The sequence below is a fragment of the Populus alba genome, chromosome 6, assembly GCF_005239225.2.
Source record: "Populus alba chromosome 6, ASM523922v2, whole genome shotgun sequence".
Classification (NCBI taxonomy): Eukaryota; Viridiplantae; Streptophyta; class Magnoliopsida; order Malpighiales; family Salicaceae; genus Populus; species Populus alba.
In genome coordinates this window covers 6,759,418-6,775,355 of record NC_133289.1, presented here as the reverse complement: position 1 = coordinate 6,775,355, position 15,938 = coordinate 6,759,418, and the positions used below count along the sequence as shown (strand labels likewise).

Below are 15,938 nucleotides of genomic sequence, written 5' to 3'. Positions count from 1 at the left end.
TGGAGAGGACGTGCTGGCACCGTCTCACTCTAGGTAAAGAAACGACAAGGCAATCTAGTTGACCACTACTTTTCTTTTCCAAAAAGAAGAGGAAAAAAGCGATCATCGATTAGTTGCATAGCTGTTCTCCTTGTGCTTTTTTAGGTTAAAAAAAAAGGGACCTAACTAGATAGTTACCAAGAGCACAGACATGTAGTTAGCTTTGTTCCATTTTTTCGACACGGACCGTTCTCGGTTTCGAATCAATCAGAATGATGAACATGAACATGAACATGAACTGAACTGAACCCCTTACATTTTAAGAAAGAAATTTCATGAGACAAATGGTATCGCGTTACTCTTAATGAAATATGAATGCTCTGGCACAATAACGGACGCCTACCTACCTATATATGGATAGAAATCAATGTCTTTCTTTCTTTTATATATATATATATATAAAACCAGACATTACAGCCTAAAAATACAGGTGGACCGAGTTTAATTGGGGTGTTCGGAAGAGCTTCTGCTTTCTACTCTTGTTTAAAAGTGTTTTTAATTTGAAAAATTATTAAATTAATATTTTTTTAGTGATTATGTTAAAGTTTTTTAAAAAGTTACTTTAATGTTATTTTAAATATAAAATTATATAAAAAAAAATAAACCATACAGTCTACGTAGTTTAATTTGAAATGGAATTTTCCTACTCACCGGATAGTATTGGTTGGAGTTACAAGAAATGGCGAGATTAGAAAATTCCAGCCGAGTTATTTGATTGGTGAGGAGAGAGAGGGGGGGGACATGGGTCCCTCACATTACACTGTCTGCACGATGTTTGTTTGGAGATGGGAGTGGCTTTTGTCCAAATTTCAGAATCTTTTATTTTATTTTATTAAAAAAAATGGAAATTTGAAAATGAAAACGCGTTGCGTTGGAGAATTATTCTGCGGTTTCTGATGCGATGACAGTACGTTACATACGTAGTGGTAGTTGTTGTTCAGGTAAGCAGGTAAAGGAATAGGTGAGGCTTCATATTTGGAATTGTTTTAGAAAATAGTAAAGTGAACAAAAATATTTTACAAACTTTTGGGAAAATTTTTAATATTAGAGAGCATTACCAATATGTGTTGATGGGAGGAGCACAATTCAATTGATTAGTAGCACAACCAATTGAAATTTTATAAAATTAAAGATTTGAGATAAAAAGAAAATAAACATTACTTTTTTTTTTTTTTTTGTATCCCGGAGTGTCCGGGCCAGCTTGCGCGCACCAGAACTAATCCCCGGGCTCACTGAACATCCTGCAAGCCCAGTGAGTATGTAAGACACCGCAAGGGTGACAAGCGTACACAAGTAGGGCTTGAACCCTGGTGTGGAGGAAGGGAACAAGTCCCTTCAACCACTAGGCCACAACCACACGTGTAAAAATAAACATTATTTGAAGTTGGGTGTGGTAGCTTTTTTTTTTTTTTTTTTCTATTATTTTTTATTTTAACGTACCACATATTTAACACACAAAGCATCATCACCAAAAACAAGTTTTACGTTATTGTGTTTGAAAGTGTGATTGTAGTTGCTTTTTAAAATATTTTTTATGCCAAAATGCATCAAAATGATGTTTTTTTTTTCATTTTTTAAAAATTAATTTTAAGATCGGCGCATCAAAACAATCCAAAACATACAAAAACAATTAATTTTTTAGAAAAAAAAAAATTTAATTTTTTAAAAATACAGGTACAACCACGTTTCCAAACGCTCACTAATAACATTGCGCTTCCAAACACAAATCAAAAGCCTGTTAAAGCAACTCCAACCCAAGTGCTAAAAGGAAAGCTAAAAAAAAAAAAGTGATATTTTAGTTTTTCTTTTGCTTTTTTTTCATGCTCCATTAGAAAAACTAAACAAAATGTTATTTTAGCATTTTTCTTACAAAAATGTTATTCTTACACATCTTGCAAAAATATCAAAACACATTCATTACAATAGTGTTTTTTTTTTTTAATAATTTTTTTTTCTCCTTTGATTTTTTTTTAATCTATGTTTTTAATAAAATTATCTTGGTCTCATGACTCATGTTATAGGTTTTACGAATTCATCCAGGTTGATTCAGGTTGTTTTTTGTTCTTTTTTTTTTAATTTTATCTTTTAATATTTGATTGATTGAGAATCATCCAGATTATTTTTAGACCCTTCAAATCAACCAGGTCATATCAGATTGTTAAAATAGTTGTGTATCAAATATATTAAAATGTAATTCACTTTTCTAAATGACTTTTTACCATCGAATCGGAGTGTATGTAAGCAAAAAGACCATATTTATACTATTCAAAAAACCATATTACTAATTTGGCTCTTTTGAATAGCATTTGCCATTGAAAATGCTCTTATAGAGTGTGATAAAAATTGTTTTTCAAAATGTTTCTCACTTGAAATATATCATAAAAATATATTTAAAAAAATATATTTTTATTTTTGATATTAATATATCAAAATGATAAAATAAAAACACTAAAAGAAGCTTTTTTTTAAAAATAAAATTTTTTTAAACGCATGATTAGATCGCGCAAAGTGATGCATAGCCTTTGAGATTTTCAATTCCAATCAATTGAATACAAATCTATTATACCTATGTGAAAAACTAAAACATATGTTTTTGAGCTAGATGAGTAAGTATAGTTTTGAACTAAATTGATCATTTGCTCGCAGACTTTGCCGCATACTTGACCAATTTTTTTTTAAAACATAAAAGAAAAACACCAAAAATGTGAGAATTTTTTAGCAATACTATTAAATTTGGGTAAGCAGCTAAGTCTTGAAATTCCTTGACTTGGTTACTTGCATGACGTGAGTTTTGAACCAAACCATGTAAGAGCTAACACAATGTAAATTGGTTGATGTAATGGGTTTAAAAAAATTTAGATGACTGGTAAAAATATAGATTAATTTATTAAAAAAACCAAGAAGATTATTTTTAAAAAAATATTAAGACGATAGCATATTGGATAAACCCAATCACATGTGACCCGGTTCATGGATTTAACCGGGTTTAATAATTTTTTTAAAATAATTTTTATTTATTATATAATAGAAATTAGATACTTGCGAAATCAAACATTAATTATAAAATAGATGTTTGTTTGAGACCGTGATAATCCTAAACAAAACAAGAAAAAACTACTCACGAAGTCTATTCTCAACCAACTAAACATTGATGGATGAAACCAATAAAAAAAATTCTTAACATTAAATAAAGATCAAATTGCCCTTAATATGACAATTAAGCACTTGAAGTCAAGCTTTAAAAGTGATTTTTTTTTTTATAAAAAAAATCTTAGACCCAAGTTAAGTGTTGTTTTGCATTTATAAGCTATATAGAAACTTAACTTTGAAAAAATAATAATATAAAAGACAACAATAACTTCAATCAATTATAATCAATTATAAAATGGCCAGTTCACAATAATTGAAGGAGGGTGATTATTGAAGTCATTACGGGGGAAAATAATAAATTTATTGTTTAAACTCATACCAATTGATTTAGGCAAATCATTTAAACCTATATTAATATTCTAAATCTATAACTCGTGAAATTAAAAACCTAAGTCCAATTAAAAATTTCATTTTTCAACTAATTTAATACTAAATAATAAAATTAAAAAAAAACAAAAAAACTAACCATAGCAAGGAAAAAAAAAAACAAAAGAGCAAAAACAAAAAGAAGAAGAATGAGCATCAAATATGAATGGAGAAAAAAAATAAAGAGGTGAAATTGAAAAGAAAAAAAATTAAAAAACTATCTTAAATTAAAAAAAAAATCAAAAGAATGAGGACCAAATTTAATAGACAAAAAAAATAAAGAAAGGAGAATGTAATTAGAGATAATTTTTTTTTTGAGAAATGAATTAAAAAAAAAAAATATTAAAAAATTTGGAACAAGATCAAAAGAAAAAGAACTTGAAGGTTTGATATGAAAACATGGAGGAATGAATATCTATTAATAAAAAAATAATGAGGTCAGGCTTTATGTCTGGTCCACATAGAAAGGGCACACACGTGGACTTACAAATCCAAAAGCCCACGCACATGAGCCTTTAATTTTTTTTCAAGTGCACGTTGTCCACCCCTAATGAGCTGAACAAAAAAAGATGATGCAATGTCCATCAGTCACCGGGTTTCAACCACTGGGGTGGCCGGGAAAACGGGGTTTTTTTACCCCAAACACCAAAGAACTTTGTTAAACCAATCCATAGCCTAACAAACCAATCCAAAACCCAAAATAAACTCAAAACCAAAAATCTTCTAGAGCTTAGATATGTTTTCCTAGGTGTTTTCAAGGTAAAAAAAAAAAACCACCAAATCCTAACTTCCGTCATCATACAGAACTATTTGCCATAAAAATCAAACCATTTTGGTATAGCCAAAATCTTCATCCCCTGCAACTTTTTTTCTCTAAACTGGAATACAACGACTCCATCTCTCCTCCACAAAAAAATAAAAAGACTAAAAGAAAAGGGAAATTGAAGTTTGGTACTAAAATATATATATTTTTTAAATTAGAGAGGCTGGTTACCTAGTAGTCTAAAAAAAAGACTAAAATGAACTTTTCAAACAAATTGCAAATACATCACCTATTTTACTTGTGTTTTCTATTTCAGTCCTTTATCTTTCAATTCAACCCCCACCAACCCCCCCTTGAAATATAGTTTTGGCTCAACAGAGCTCTATTGTGTAAATTAAAACCTGAGGATCCAGTTTTTTTTTTTTTTTAATCAACATTTCCTTCTTTTATGTCCAAAAATATGTTCCTACGGCAATACTTCAAAAAAAATAAAAGCACCTTTTTTTTCTTCTTTTTTTTGCCAAAGACTGGCTATCCATCCCTCTCGTTCAAGCATCAGCAATGTGCTTCTACAGCTCGCCGGTCAACAGCAAAATATTTTCTAGAAGACATATTCTTCAGGAGGTGCTTCTTCTGGAATCTGGGTATGCACAAGGAAGAGACCAATTAGACTCGCTAAGGTCCAGAAATCAAGCATTACAGAGCCTAAAATTCACTTAAAAAGTAAATGCATAAAATGCAGTTGCAGTGTGAATCTAGCATAGTTTCTCAAAATTTATGGGCTACCAAAAACTGATCTCTCAGTTCATAAACCTCTGACTGGAAACACAGATCTAATTGCAAGTACCATGTAAGAGAAGGACACAAGGAATCCCATACCTCTCCAGGAATCCATTTTTCCTTCAACCAGATGCTTGCATCCCCAGAAACAGTCTCCCTTTGCACCATAGTTCTGAAGGATTATAAAAGGCAAATAAAAATTTAGTCGTACGCATCTGATATGAACTAATAGACAAATTAGGATTCTGTGTTCTTAACATTTTTCAAATTCTATCTACAAAAATACCCAGTAAAGAGACAGGATTATGTCTAAGTAGAAGGTAGTTCAAAGAAGATAAATGTCAAGCTGGAGAACAGAGGTTAAAAAAAAATACCTAAATATGAACTTGGATTCATCCTAGATGCAAGCTAAATGGAAAAAGAATGCCTTCGGCTAAGAAAAATTACAACTAAGGAAAATTGTGCAATGCAAATGCAAATTCAGTGTTCTTAAACCTTAAACTTCTGACAATGACGAAGCGAGGTCTTGATTGTTATAAGTAGCAATTCCAACTCAAAACATACATCATTGCGTATGCTCAGAACGTGAAGTGGCACTCAGAAATTCATAATTTCAACAGACCACTTATGCCTTTGGCTAGGAAAAATTACAACTAAGGAAAATTGTGTAATGCAAATGCAAATTCAATGTTCTTAAACCTTAAACTTCTGACAATGACGAAGAGAGGTCTTGATTGTTATAAGTAGCAATTCCAACTCAAAACATACATCATTGTGTATGCTTAGAACGTGAAGTGGCACTCAGAAATTCATAATTTCAACAGACCACTTCTAGTTTGCTTTAAAACTACACGTTCTTGACATGCTTACGCTGGCTGAACGTTTGTAGTAGCTTACCCTGCTGCATTAAAAGCTGAATTGAGCCCGTTGGAAACGCTAAGAGGGTGGATTGATGGGTTTTGCATTGACAATGGAGAAGAAGAAGAAATATTTTGAATGCCGTTTACACCACTGTTGCCAAAGCCTGCTATATTGGGGGTGAAGGAATTTCCAAGTGCCTGATTAGGAAGTTGGCTGCCAAGCAGGCCTGTCGTATGACTGATAATCAAAAGGCATAGATCATAACACACACATCAAAACAGAAAATACCAAAACCTACGAAATCGCACCTGCATTTATGGATGGAAAACTGGTTGTTCCAAATGCACTTGAAGTCTGGCTAGAATTTGAGGCGTTTGCAGAGAGAAAATTATTTGTCCCAAATGCATTCACAGTCTGGCTAGAATTTGAAGGAAGATTTGATTGCCCAAAGACAGTGTTTGATGGTGCAGGGGGGCTGAAAAGAAAATAGCTTAACATATATAAAAAGCCAAGGAGATAGCAAGGAACAAAATTTCATTAAATTAATAATTTCAACATGACTGAAACAAAATCAGAACACTCGGAAAGGTTTTCTTGCCTTACTCCAAATGCAGTCAAAGGCAGACTTGGTTGCCCAAAGGCATTATTTGATGGTGTAGCAGACCTGAGAAAACAGAGACAATTTGCTTAAAATGACTAATGAAAGCCTAATAAATATTAGGAACAGGATTTCAAGAAAAAAAATCAAGTAGGCACCATGGGTTTAAGGAAAGAATGGAACAAAAACCTCATATTAAGAGAAGTCCCCAGTTGACCAAAACTGGAAACTGATGGAGGGGCAGTATTTTGAGCAGTAGCTGGAGTTGCATTGGCAGTGGCTCCAAAGAACGGACTCTGACCAGCAGGAGCAGGCTTTAAGGGTGCTATATTGGGATTATGGAGAAGGTTATTGAACTCTATCAACTTCGAATTGAGTAAATTTCTCTCCTTTTCAACCTGCAAATGACGTGTTTAGTAATAACTGAACAAGGGCAGCAACATTAGTTTTAACTTAGATATCTAATCTCTATGCTCATCTACAATGGCATCCTTCTAGAGCCAAAGTGATTTTTTTTTAATCTTTTCTTCTGTTCTTTGTGGCTTTACCAGATTTTATTCAAATAAAAGCAATAATCAGTACATAGTTTATGTGATTGTTCATAAAACCATAAAAATTAAAAATAGAGTTTTTTTGAAGCAACAGTTTGATTATATCATCTCCAGGAAGTTTCACTTCACTATATTATAGATTTCTCAAATCCCATACCAATGTCCCATCCACATACATAAGAATATGAATCCCATCATCCATAGGACTCACTATTGCATCTATGAAGGGTTGTTTCCTTTGATATGCCCTAGAAAGTTATACATAGTTTTAATTGCATCCCTCAAAGTTTCAGCTGTCTATTTAACTTCATAAACTCCTCAGATTTAATTCCACTTGTTTGAAAACAAAATCACAAGCAGAAACAGTGAGAGAACAAATGATGATGGATAACAAAACATTAGTATCTGCTGTTAATAAAGTATAAGCAAGCAGAAGAGTGGGAACGCAGTCTGCTGTATTTTTCTTACAATTGATTGCAAGCTCAACCCACGCTTATAATCATCATATGCTGCAGCTCGCAATTCTTCGTAACTAACATCACCAATAATGTCACAAGGGCCACTGCATACAGACAAAAGGAAAAGCTCAGTCCAATGCATCCTCAAAATAAAAAGAAAGGAACAAAACTTGTCAGACAGTTTCAAATCAGATGGTGGAAGTCCACTGAGACATAAAAAAGCCATGATTATATAAACTTAGTATCATCATTCATTATCACATTACTTGAGAAATGCATTCCAGACATGCATTTTCAAGAAGCACAAGCTGGTTTTTCATTCCTCGTGATTGTTTTATCATCGAATTTCATCCTTTCAGCCTAACAGGGACTGTGCTGGTCCCTTTTCTCCATTTCAATCAAACACTTTGACTCTAGGGTATATCTTCTTGAATGTCCATCCTTTTTTTTTTTTTTTTGCATGATGGAACCTAGGTGTCTTCTTTATCCTTGGTGTAGCTAATAAAGAAATGCAAATGTTCTGTTTTCATTCTATTCAATCCAAAACCTTTTCTAGAGAACTGGTCATGGCTGTTTAACTCTGAATAATTGATGTCCATCACAAATGGGATTATTTCTGTTTGAAAGAAAAAAAGTGGGCCTAAACGCAAGATTACAAGACCAAAGACAGGATCCAAGAAAACAACATTTATAGTACACCGTGAACGTAGAAACAAAGGAAATAACTATATACAACGTGAATGCATTGGCAATTGATGATCATATGATCTATACTGCGGATGTTTCAAGCTTTTTTCAAGTGATAAATGGGAGTTAGAAAGACATACTCTCTCAAATGACCATAGCATGTAAGCTTCCAAAGCGGTCTCTCATGCTCAAAATCTTCAGCAATGAGACGTTTACACGAATCAGGATCCGCGCAACTGCAAACAAGCCAAATGGACAATTTAATTAGGTACAAATAAAACAGAGTCTCAGCAAAAATAAATGAAATTGTTTATTTGAAGGTATAGCAGCAAGGTTGTGTTACTTGAGAGTAGTAAATAGAAGAAGTTTACTTATGATTGGCAGGCTGACTGTCAGGTCGAGGACGCGATGAAGGGGCAGAGGCACCACGGGACCATTTATTCTCAAAAGGCTGAAGCACAAACACAATAAAGCAGCAAGTATTATTATGAGTAACAAAAAACGAATCATAAAAATAAATAAAATCATGATCGAGTGATAAGCGTAAAAATGCAAGCATGCACAATATATAAAAAGAAGAAGAAGAAGAAGAAAAGGTTGTGGGTTAAAGCAATGTGTGTGTGAGTGTGGAGGGAGGAAGGGAAAGAACCTTGAACTGTTGAGGTCTGTTATTAGCAGAATTATTAGGGGCAGACCCAAAAGGACTGTTGGGTCTTTGCTGTTGCTGTCGATTGCCAAATCCAAAAGAGTTATTATTGTTGTTATTGGGTGTTTGCTGATTGCCAAATCCAAAGGGATTGTTGCTGGATTTGGGGGGTTGCTGAGGAGTGACATGAAGAAATTTGCATCTATCACCATACTGGCAGCTAAATCAAAAAACAAAAACAGCAGAGTAGTTAGTATCAGCAATTAAACCCTACACCCGTAGGATAATAATTAGCTGCTGACAAATAAGAAGAAGATACTGATAATTGAGAAGGATGAAGAAGAGGTGATTAAATACCTGCCACGCTGAAAATTCCTACAAGGTTCCTTCTTTTTATACATTGTTATTCCTGTTTCTCTCTGAATTGAATGAAAATGGCGTTTATTTATAATTACTTTGCTTTTAGCTCTGCTCTGCTTCCCTCCCTCTCTCCCGATTTTTAATACCAGAGAGAGAGAGAGAGAGAGGGTTGGGTTGGGCCATGCTAGCCCACTCATGTTAAACAAGAGCCCACCATCAATCAAAGTTATACTATTATACTGGGACTGGGACTGGGGATGGAGGCTACTGACTTGTAAACAAAACAGAGGGAAGACAGAAAGAGGAAGAAGATGAAGTGATGAGATGTGCAGTATAATGGGTGTGTGTGGAAGGGTGGAAAGCTTAGGCTTGAGAAGGCCAAAGAGCATTATCTTTATCGAGAGCAATCCTAATCATGATCATGCTCAAGATGATCCCACCAACAAGAAACAGCCATTTCTGGAAAGCCCGCCAGCAAACAGCTCCTTTTCAGAAAATAATCAACTTCGCCTCTTCTTCCCCAGATTAGGAAAGGTGGAGTACTAGTATTATCATCATCACTCTTGCATGTGTCAGTCTCCAGCTATATAAGTACTGGCTAATGCATGTAAACGTATCTCTGTGGTGCGGTTGAAATCAATACCTTTTAAGTGGAGCTGGTCTTCCAAACATGTTGAAGCACCTCCTCTTCCCAAACATTTCCGTGATTGTGAAGGACGCTCTGGTCCTCCTCCATCTAAACACAGACACATTCCTACTATGGAAGAACAGGGTGCCGGGATGGATGGGGAAGAACTCAATAGGATGAATTCTGTTATGAATAAGCTCTTTCAGATGGAATATGTTTCAGACAATACATGTCGTGAGATTGAACTCGAAAATGAGGTTGATGATTCCATCAAAACAATTGATAATTCACAACTTAAAAGAGAATGAAGGTGATATTGATGGAGATGACGACGATAATCTCATAATTAATATGGTGAGTGGAGCACAGGCAACTATGGTAGCTGATCAGGGACTGATTAATATTCCATCAATCATAAATCTTTGCATATATATTTTTTTTCATCTCCTGGTTATTCGCTTTCAAGTTTGAACTTGTTGGTGGCACAAAACCGAGGCCAATACAAGAGAAGATTTTAGCTCAAAACTAAGTCCAAACACCAAGAAAAAGAAGGGCAAAACCGAGCCCAACAAAGGAAGGACGAAGGAAGGGCTAAACCAAATCTAGAAGGGCAACACCTAATCCAGAAAGGCAAAACCGAGCCTAACATGGAAGGAAGAAGAAAGGGCAAAACTGAGCCGAACAAGGAAGAGAGAGGAAGGGCAAAATCGAGGCCAAATGGTGGAGAAAATGGGCTCAAAACTGAGTCCGAAAGTGCTGGAAACGGGTTTTAAAGGCTGTTAGCTAAGGCAGTTAGTTGTTAGTTAATTTAGTTAGTAGAGTTAGTTGCAAGGTTGTTAGTCATTGTATAATTAACTGTCAAACTCTTTATCTCTCTCAACTCTCTTCTAATTCTCCCTCAAATTTTCTTCTAAAACTATTGTTGCTTAAGAAAAGATCCTTGACAATTTCTATCAGACCAATTTTCCAATGGTAAAGGAAGGGTAGCTTATCTTCAAGAAACTATTAACAATGATGGAAAGCACCATGGTGAAGGCTTTGGTCTTACACACGAGATTTGAAGAATGAGTGTGAAATACTTGCCAACAACTTCAAGAAATCAATGCTTTGATTCAGAAAGGAGAGTGAAAAGAATCATCTTTGGTGATTCTTTTACCCACAAATGCAGTCGAAAGGGTGCTGCATTTCCTACAACTGCACGGCCTTCTTCGAGATGTACGAGGTTCTGTTAGATGAAGGACTGAAGGAATTGGGACATCAAAGCCTAACATCACAAGGGTAGTTAGACTTCTTGTTTGAGCTATTTCCTCGAAATAACACTTGGGATCCAGTCTTCTCCTTCAGACATTCCAGAATACAAAGACAACTTTCAGACTTCTCACACTGAAATAGAATTCACCTTGCAAGAGTAGCATCATCAGTTGACCGTACGTGTAAATGCACAAAGTTACCAACCACCATATAAAACACAACTTCATCCTCTAACAAACTAGAAGATGGAATAAATTGTGTCATCATAAAGAACCACCATAGATAAATCTGAAAGATGCACGTGACATAATCAAAGTACCCAATAAAGTCCATCTCAAGTTCTGTTTGCCTACGCATTTTTAGTGCTTGGCCACAGGAAACTGTCGTCTTAATGATCTTTGTTACGTTTACATATGTTGGGGGGGGTGGGAACTGCTAAAAATTAACGTTACAGTCCAACAACATAAGGCAAGATTTTGAGGAAAATGCTTTTACTGGCCCCCATTTCTATCTATCTTTGAGTTCCTGCTCGAATTGGAGCAACTTTTCACGGACAGGCTGTAAAAACAGCTTCAAATCCTGACTGATCTGCAGCTTATCTTGCTGCGAGAGATCCTTCTCGTCATTAAGCTGTACTTGCATCTAGAATATCAAGAACAAAAGATTGAGATTTATCATTACAAATCTTTAAATAATCATTAGACTAGAGTCTATATACAGATGAGTGCAACCTGACAGGCTAGCACAAACCTCCATAAAGATAGATACACATAGAAATGGTTTGATAAAATAAAAGTGCCACCGGTTAATATGACTCATGCAAGTTTATGGGCTATTTGACCTCTTGTCTGCTATATAATTGTTCATGGAGCTACTACAGGTTACAAGTAAGATCTCACTGTAGCTCTATTCCACGCTATTAAATAAAGAACTGAAGTGTTTTCTCATCTTTTAGTAATTTTGATGCGAAGATGATGGAGCAAGCAGGAGGGAGCAAAACATCAAAAAAAACAACCTGGCCTAACATACAAAGGGGTTTTGCACTATATTTCCACAGGTCACCCTAAATTTCCCGATATTTTCCTGACACTTCCATCTAGATTTCATTCTATACTCCAAACACTTGGATGGAAATACAGAACTTACCTGCAGGTCATCCAGCTCACCAAATGAAAACTCGGGAAAATCTATGTCACCCTTCACCATCCTTTTCTCCTCTTTGACAGTCCATTCCCCTATTTCCAAGGACATAACAACTCTTTCAGGATAGAGTAGATAGATCAAGATGGGAAAGGAGGCCATTTCAAATGACACCAAATTACCTTTAACTTTCAATGTCAACTCATAGGTATATCCAACACGTTTCTTGTTCCTCACTATCACCAAGAATGCCTGCTCACTCAAGTGGTAACCGAATTAAACTTCCCATGCATATCAAATATGCAGGATATTGAAAACATGATAATGACAGAAATATTTGTGCAGGACCTCTTCTAAAATAATAATGAGACATCAGAAAGGGAAAAAAAGGAGGAAAAAACACTAACAACAAAATAAAGTGAAGTAGAATAAGGGTTTGAATCTAAAAGGGGGCAAATTTACATGTAAGATTATCAAGTGGTAACCAATTATCACACATTTTTCAGAATTTCAGTCCAATTTCGATCTGCACGAGCACTAGAACTTCTGGTTTGCTTTTTCATGATATTAGCCATATATAGGACAATTCAAAGACAACACAGAACGACAGCAATCAACCAACATAAAAAAATATAGTGTCCTTTTACCTGTTTCCCCAGATAAAAACAAAGTGGAAATATGATAGCGGGACTGGAGTAGTTCAAAGTGGCAACTTTTCTGTCATGTACTCTTATAAAGTCTTGGATTGGTCCAAAGTAGGAACAATAGTTTTCAATGGAAAGCAAGATGGATATCTCAACTTCCTCTAGACTTCTATTTTTTTCTTAGAAAAAATTCTAGGAGCTGTCTAAATCAGGAATGTGACCACTGGTAACTTCCAAAAGAGAGGCAAATCTTAGCAAAGTGAGTTTTAATTAAACCAGCTGAATCAATCAATCAATCAAGTCATCTATTCTTACATTAAACAGGCTAGAAGCTCTTGGGATTTAATCGGTAGAGTACATCTGCCTGGCAAAGGTGTTTCTTTTGTATAAGCAGCAACGATATGTAGGAATGTGCATCACTAACCATGTTTTTGAGAGCATTACAAAAAGCATTCGACAGAGAAGAAACTTCTCTTGCCTATTTCAAAGATATTAGAGCACCATTTCAAAAGTAATACACAGTAGTGTTAGTCATCAGACATGAAGGGAAATTTCTAAACCTCTGTTGTTGTGAATATTGTATGTAAAAAAAATAACTTTGAAGATGCATTAAAGAACAAGGGGTTTATCTAGCCTAAACTTTCCATCTTTACGGGATAAAAAAGAACTTACATCACCAGAACATTTGGACACTTGTGCTATTTCTGCTTTGCCACCAGAGAACTCCAAAGAGGCCACTGACAGGAGCAGCTCCTGCGATATAGGAAGAACGAAAGTGTAGAATATTTGGTAATATTGATTGTGACAAATAAAAGAGAGGAGTGAATTCAACAATAAAATAGAGTATAGGTTCACCTTTATCCTATTGGTGGCCCAATTATTAAGATTTTTCTCTTCCCATGTTCCAGCCTGCACAAGTTTATTAGCAATTAAAAAAATTATATAAATATAATGATAAGAAGAAAAGAAGAAGAAGAAGAAGAAGGGTACCGTATTCCAGACAGAACCAAGGTTGTTGGGTTGAGAAGGAAGGTGGTCTTGAGGAGACAGCTTCTTAGGAAGGGGGAGAGGAGCTGCATCTGATGTTGCTTCCCTCACCCAATACCTGTACGAGCCTTCTCCTCCTACTGATCCTTCTTTTTCTTTGTTATCTTTGTTACATTCTACGTCTCCTCCTCCTCCATTCTCCATTCTCTCTTCTTTTTCTTTCTTTCTCTCTACAAATAAAGAATCAATCCAATACTAAATAGCAACCAGGCAGAAAGAAAGAAAAGATCTTAGATCGATCGATAACAACAACCAATTTTTTATATAAAATATTCAGCCAAACACTCAAATATTAATGGAGGCGGGGGCGGGGGCCGAGGTGGGGGTGGAGGAGCAGGGTTGCGAAAAGAGAGGCTGCTGCTGTAATTGCCTATTGCTTCAAGGGAAGAAAAGTCCACGTTTTTCTTAATTTATTGTTCCTGTAATATTGGATTAAATTAACTATTATTGTTGTTATTATTGGGGAAAAGGCCGTGAACCAGACTGGAAGCCTGAAGGCTCTTCTCGAAACTTCTTCTTATCGGGAGCCCCATTTTTTTTTTTCTTTTTAGCTTAATAACATGTTATCCTTGAGTAGAACTCCACATTCCACAAACCCATCATCATTTGCTGGGTCCAAGCCCGGTTCATCTAACCAGCCCGACTCAGATAACTGGCTCCTACTAAAAGTATATGTGTAATGATAAGTCACCAAGCGGTAGAAACTCATCGTTTTTTTGCAATTATCTTTACATCAAGCACGTTGATTTAGAAAGTGTTTGAAAACATGGACCAACTTGTATTTTTTTAAAAATTTTTAATTTGTTTGTTAAAAATTATTTATTTTTTTTTATATTTTGAATCGTTTTGATGCGTTAATCTTAAAAATAATTTTTTAAAAAATAAAAAAAATATTATTTTGATACATTTCGGTATGAAAAATACTTTAACAAATAACCGCAATCACACTTTCATAGAGGTATTTAAAGTTGAGGAAAAGTTTGATGTTGCTAAAAGTCATGTGTTAGTGTGTTGCTAGTTTGCCATTTCTTGGAGACTTTTTTTTTGTATTTTCATGTTTGGATTATATAAATATATAATGTGAGGCTTTGTAATTAGCATGGATTGAGTGTATGTTTTGAAATGTTTGTACATAATTATAGATATTTTGTGAGAATATGAGTGTGTTCGTAAAATTGAATTGATGTGATTATATTATTTTAGCTATTTGAATTTTTTATTTTTAATTATAGGTATTTAAATCAGCTTGAATATATTTCAACTAATTTCTCGAGATCCTAAAATTAACAATTATATAAGTCTTTAGTAACCTTAAAATTTATCACACTCAAACTGATAATTTCTAAAAAAAATAAATTTATTATCTAATTAATTGAGAATTTATTTGAATCTTCTTTATTTGGAAGATGTTTTAGTGTGACAGGTTCGAGACTTAACATGGTTAAAGTAGTCTTTATACACTCTAGATCATGTGTCCATCATGTTCTAATTTAGAAGCGTGACAGATGTAGCAGCTAGCTTCGAGGTGCATCGACTGCCTTTACGAAATTTCCCTGCAGGAACGTTGCCTAGGGACCAATGTGTAGCCTGGACATGCTTCCATCCTATGCGGTAAAACACCAGTTCTAACAGCATCCTTTATCGACAAGGGCTGGAGAATGGAAATGAAGAAGATGACATGTCATGTGATCCCTTGCCGTTGTGTTGTTGTACTGATCATTGACAAAAACAAGCAGGATTCCAGGATAAAATAATAAAACAATACTGTCAACGTTTTCGCCATTATTGACAGAAGAAAAACCAGAGTCTTCTAAATATGAAAAGACTGAATCTTTCAGTGTATAATACTGTAACATTTTACTAAAAACTAGTGTTTTATTGTGAACTGTATATTATTGTATAGTGCAGTGTGCAGTCTACGGTAAAACAGTGATCTCTATACCTTAGTTTTTTTAAAAAAAATTGTGTT

At 34.7% G+C, this 15,938-nt stretch overlaps 2 protein-coding genes across 3 annotated transcripts; both read right to left on the bottom strand.

Moving 5' to 3' along the window:
- Nucleotides 1-4,502: 4,502 nt before the first annotated feature.
- On the bottom strand, nucleotides 4,503-9,423 carry LOC118053429 (zinc finger CCCH domain-containing protein 46). 2 transcript variants are annotated; one of them, XM_035064682.2, is made up of 11 exons: nucleotides 9,257-9,418; nucleotides 8,903-9,119; nucleotides 8,625-8,704; nucleotides 8,394-8,489; nucleotides 7,577-7,670; nucleotides 6,747-6,955; nucleotides 6,558-6,623; nucleotides 6,268-6,434; nucleotides 5,996-6,185; nucleotides 5,198-5,270; nucleotides 4,503-4,958 (listed from the first exon to the last, which is right to left on the bottom strand). In XM_035064682.2, the coding sequence occupies exons 1-11, from the start codon at nucleotides 9,298-9,300 to the stop codon at nucleotides 4,920-4,922; spliced, it is 1,275 nt and encodes a 424-aa protein (XP_034920573.2). In that variant the 5' UTR covers nucleotides 9,301-9,418; the 3' UTR covers nucleotides 4,503-4,919. The 2 variants fall into 2 exon arrangements, 1 of the variants encoding a protein (XP_034920573.2); XR_004688366.2 differs by lacking the exon at nucleotides 4,503-4,958 and having other exon boundaries at nucleotides 5,996-6,196; nucleotides 9,257-9,423.
- Nucleotides 9,424-11,421: 1,998 nt separating this feature from the next.
- LOC118053430 (uncharacterized) lies at nucleotides 11,422-14,365 on the bottom strand. Its single transcript, XM_035064684.2, has 6 exons — nucleotides 13,913-14,365; nucleotides 13,778-13,831; nucleotides 13,595-13,675; nucleotides 12,461-12,530; nucleotides 12,285-12,373; nucleotides 11,422-11,780 (listed from the first exon to the last, which is right to left on the bottom strand). The coding sequence occupies exons 1-6, from the start codon at nucleotides 14,111-14,113 to the stop codon at nucleotides 11,646-11,648; spliced, it is 630 nt and encodes a 209-aa protein (XP_034920575.1). The 5' UTR covers nucleotides 14,114-14,365; the 3' UTR covers nucleotides 11,422-11,645.
- Between the last annotated feature and the right edge of the window lie 1,573 nt (nucleotides 14,366-15,938).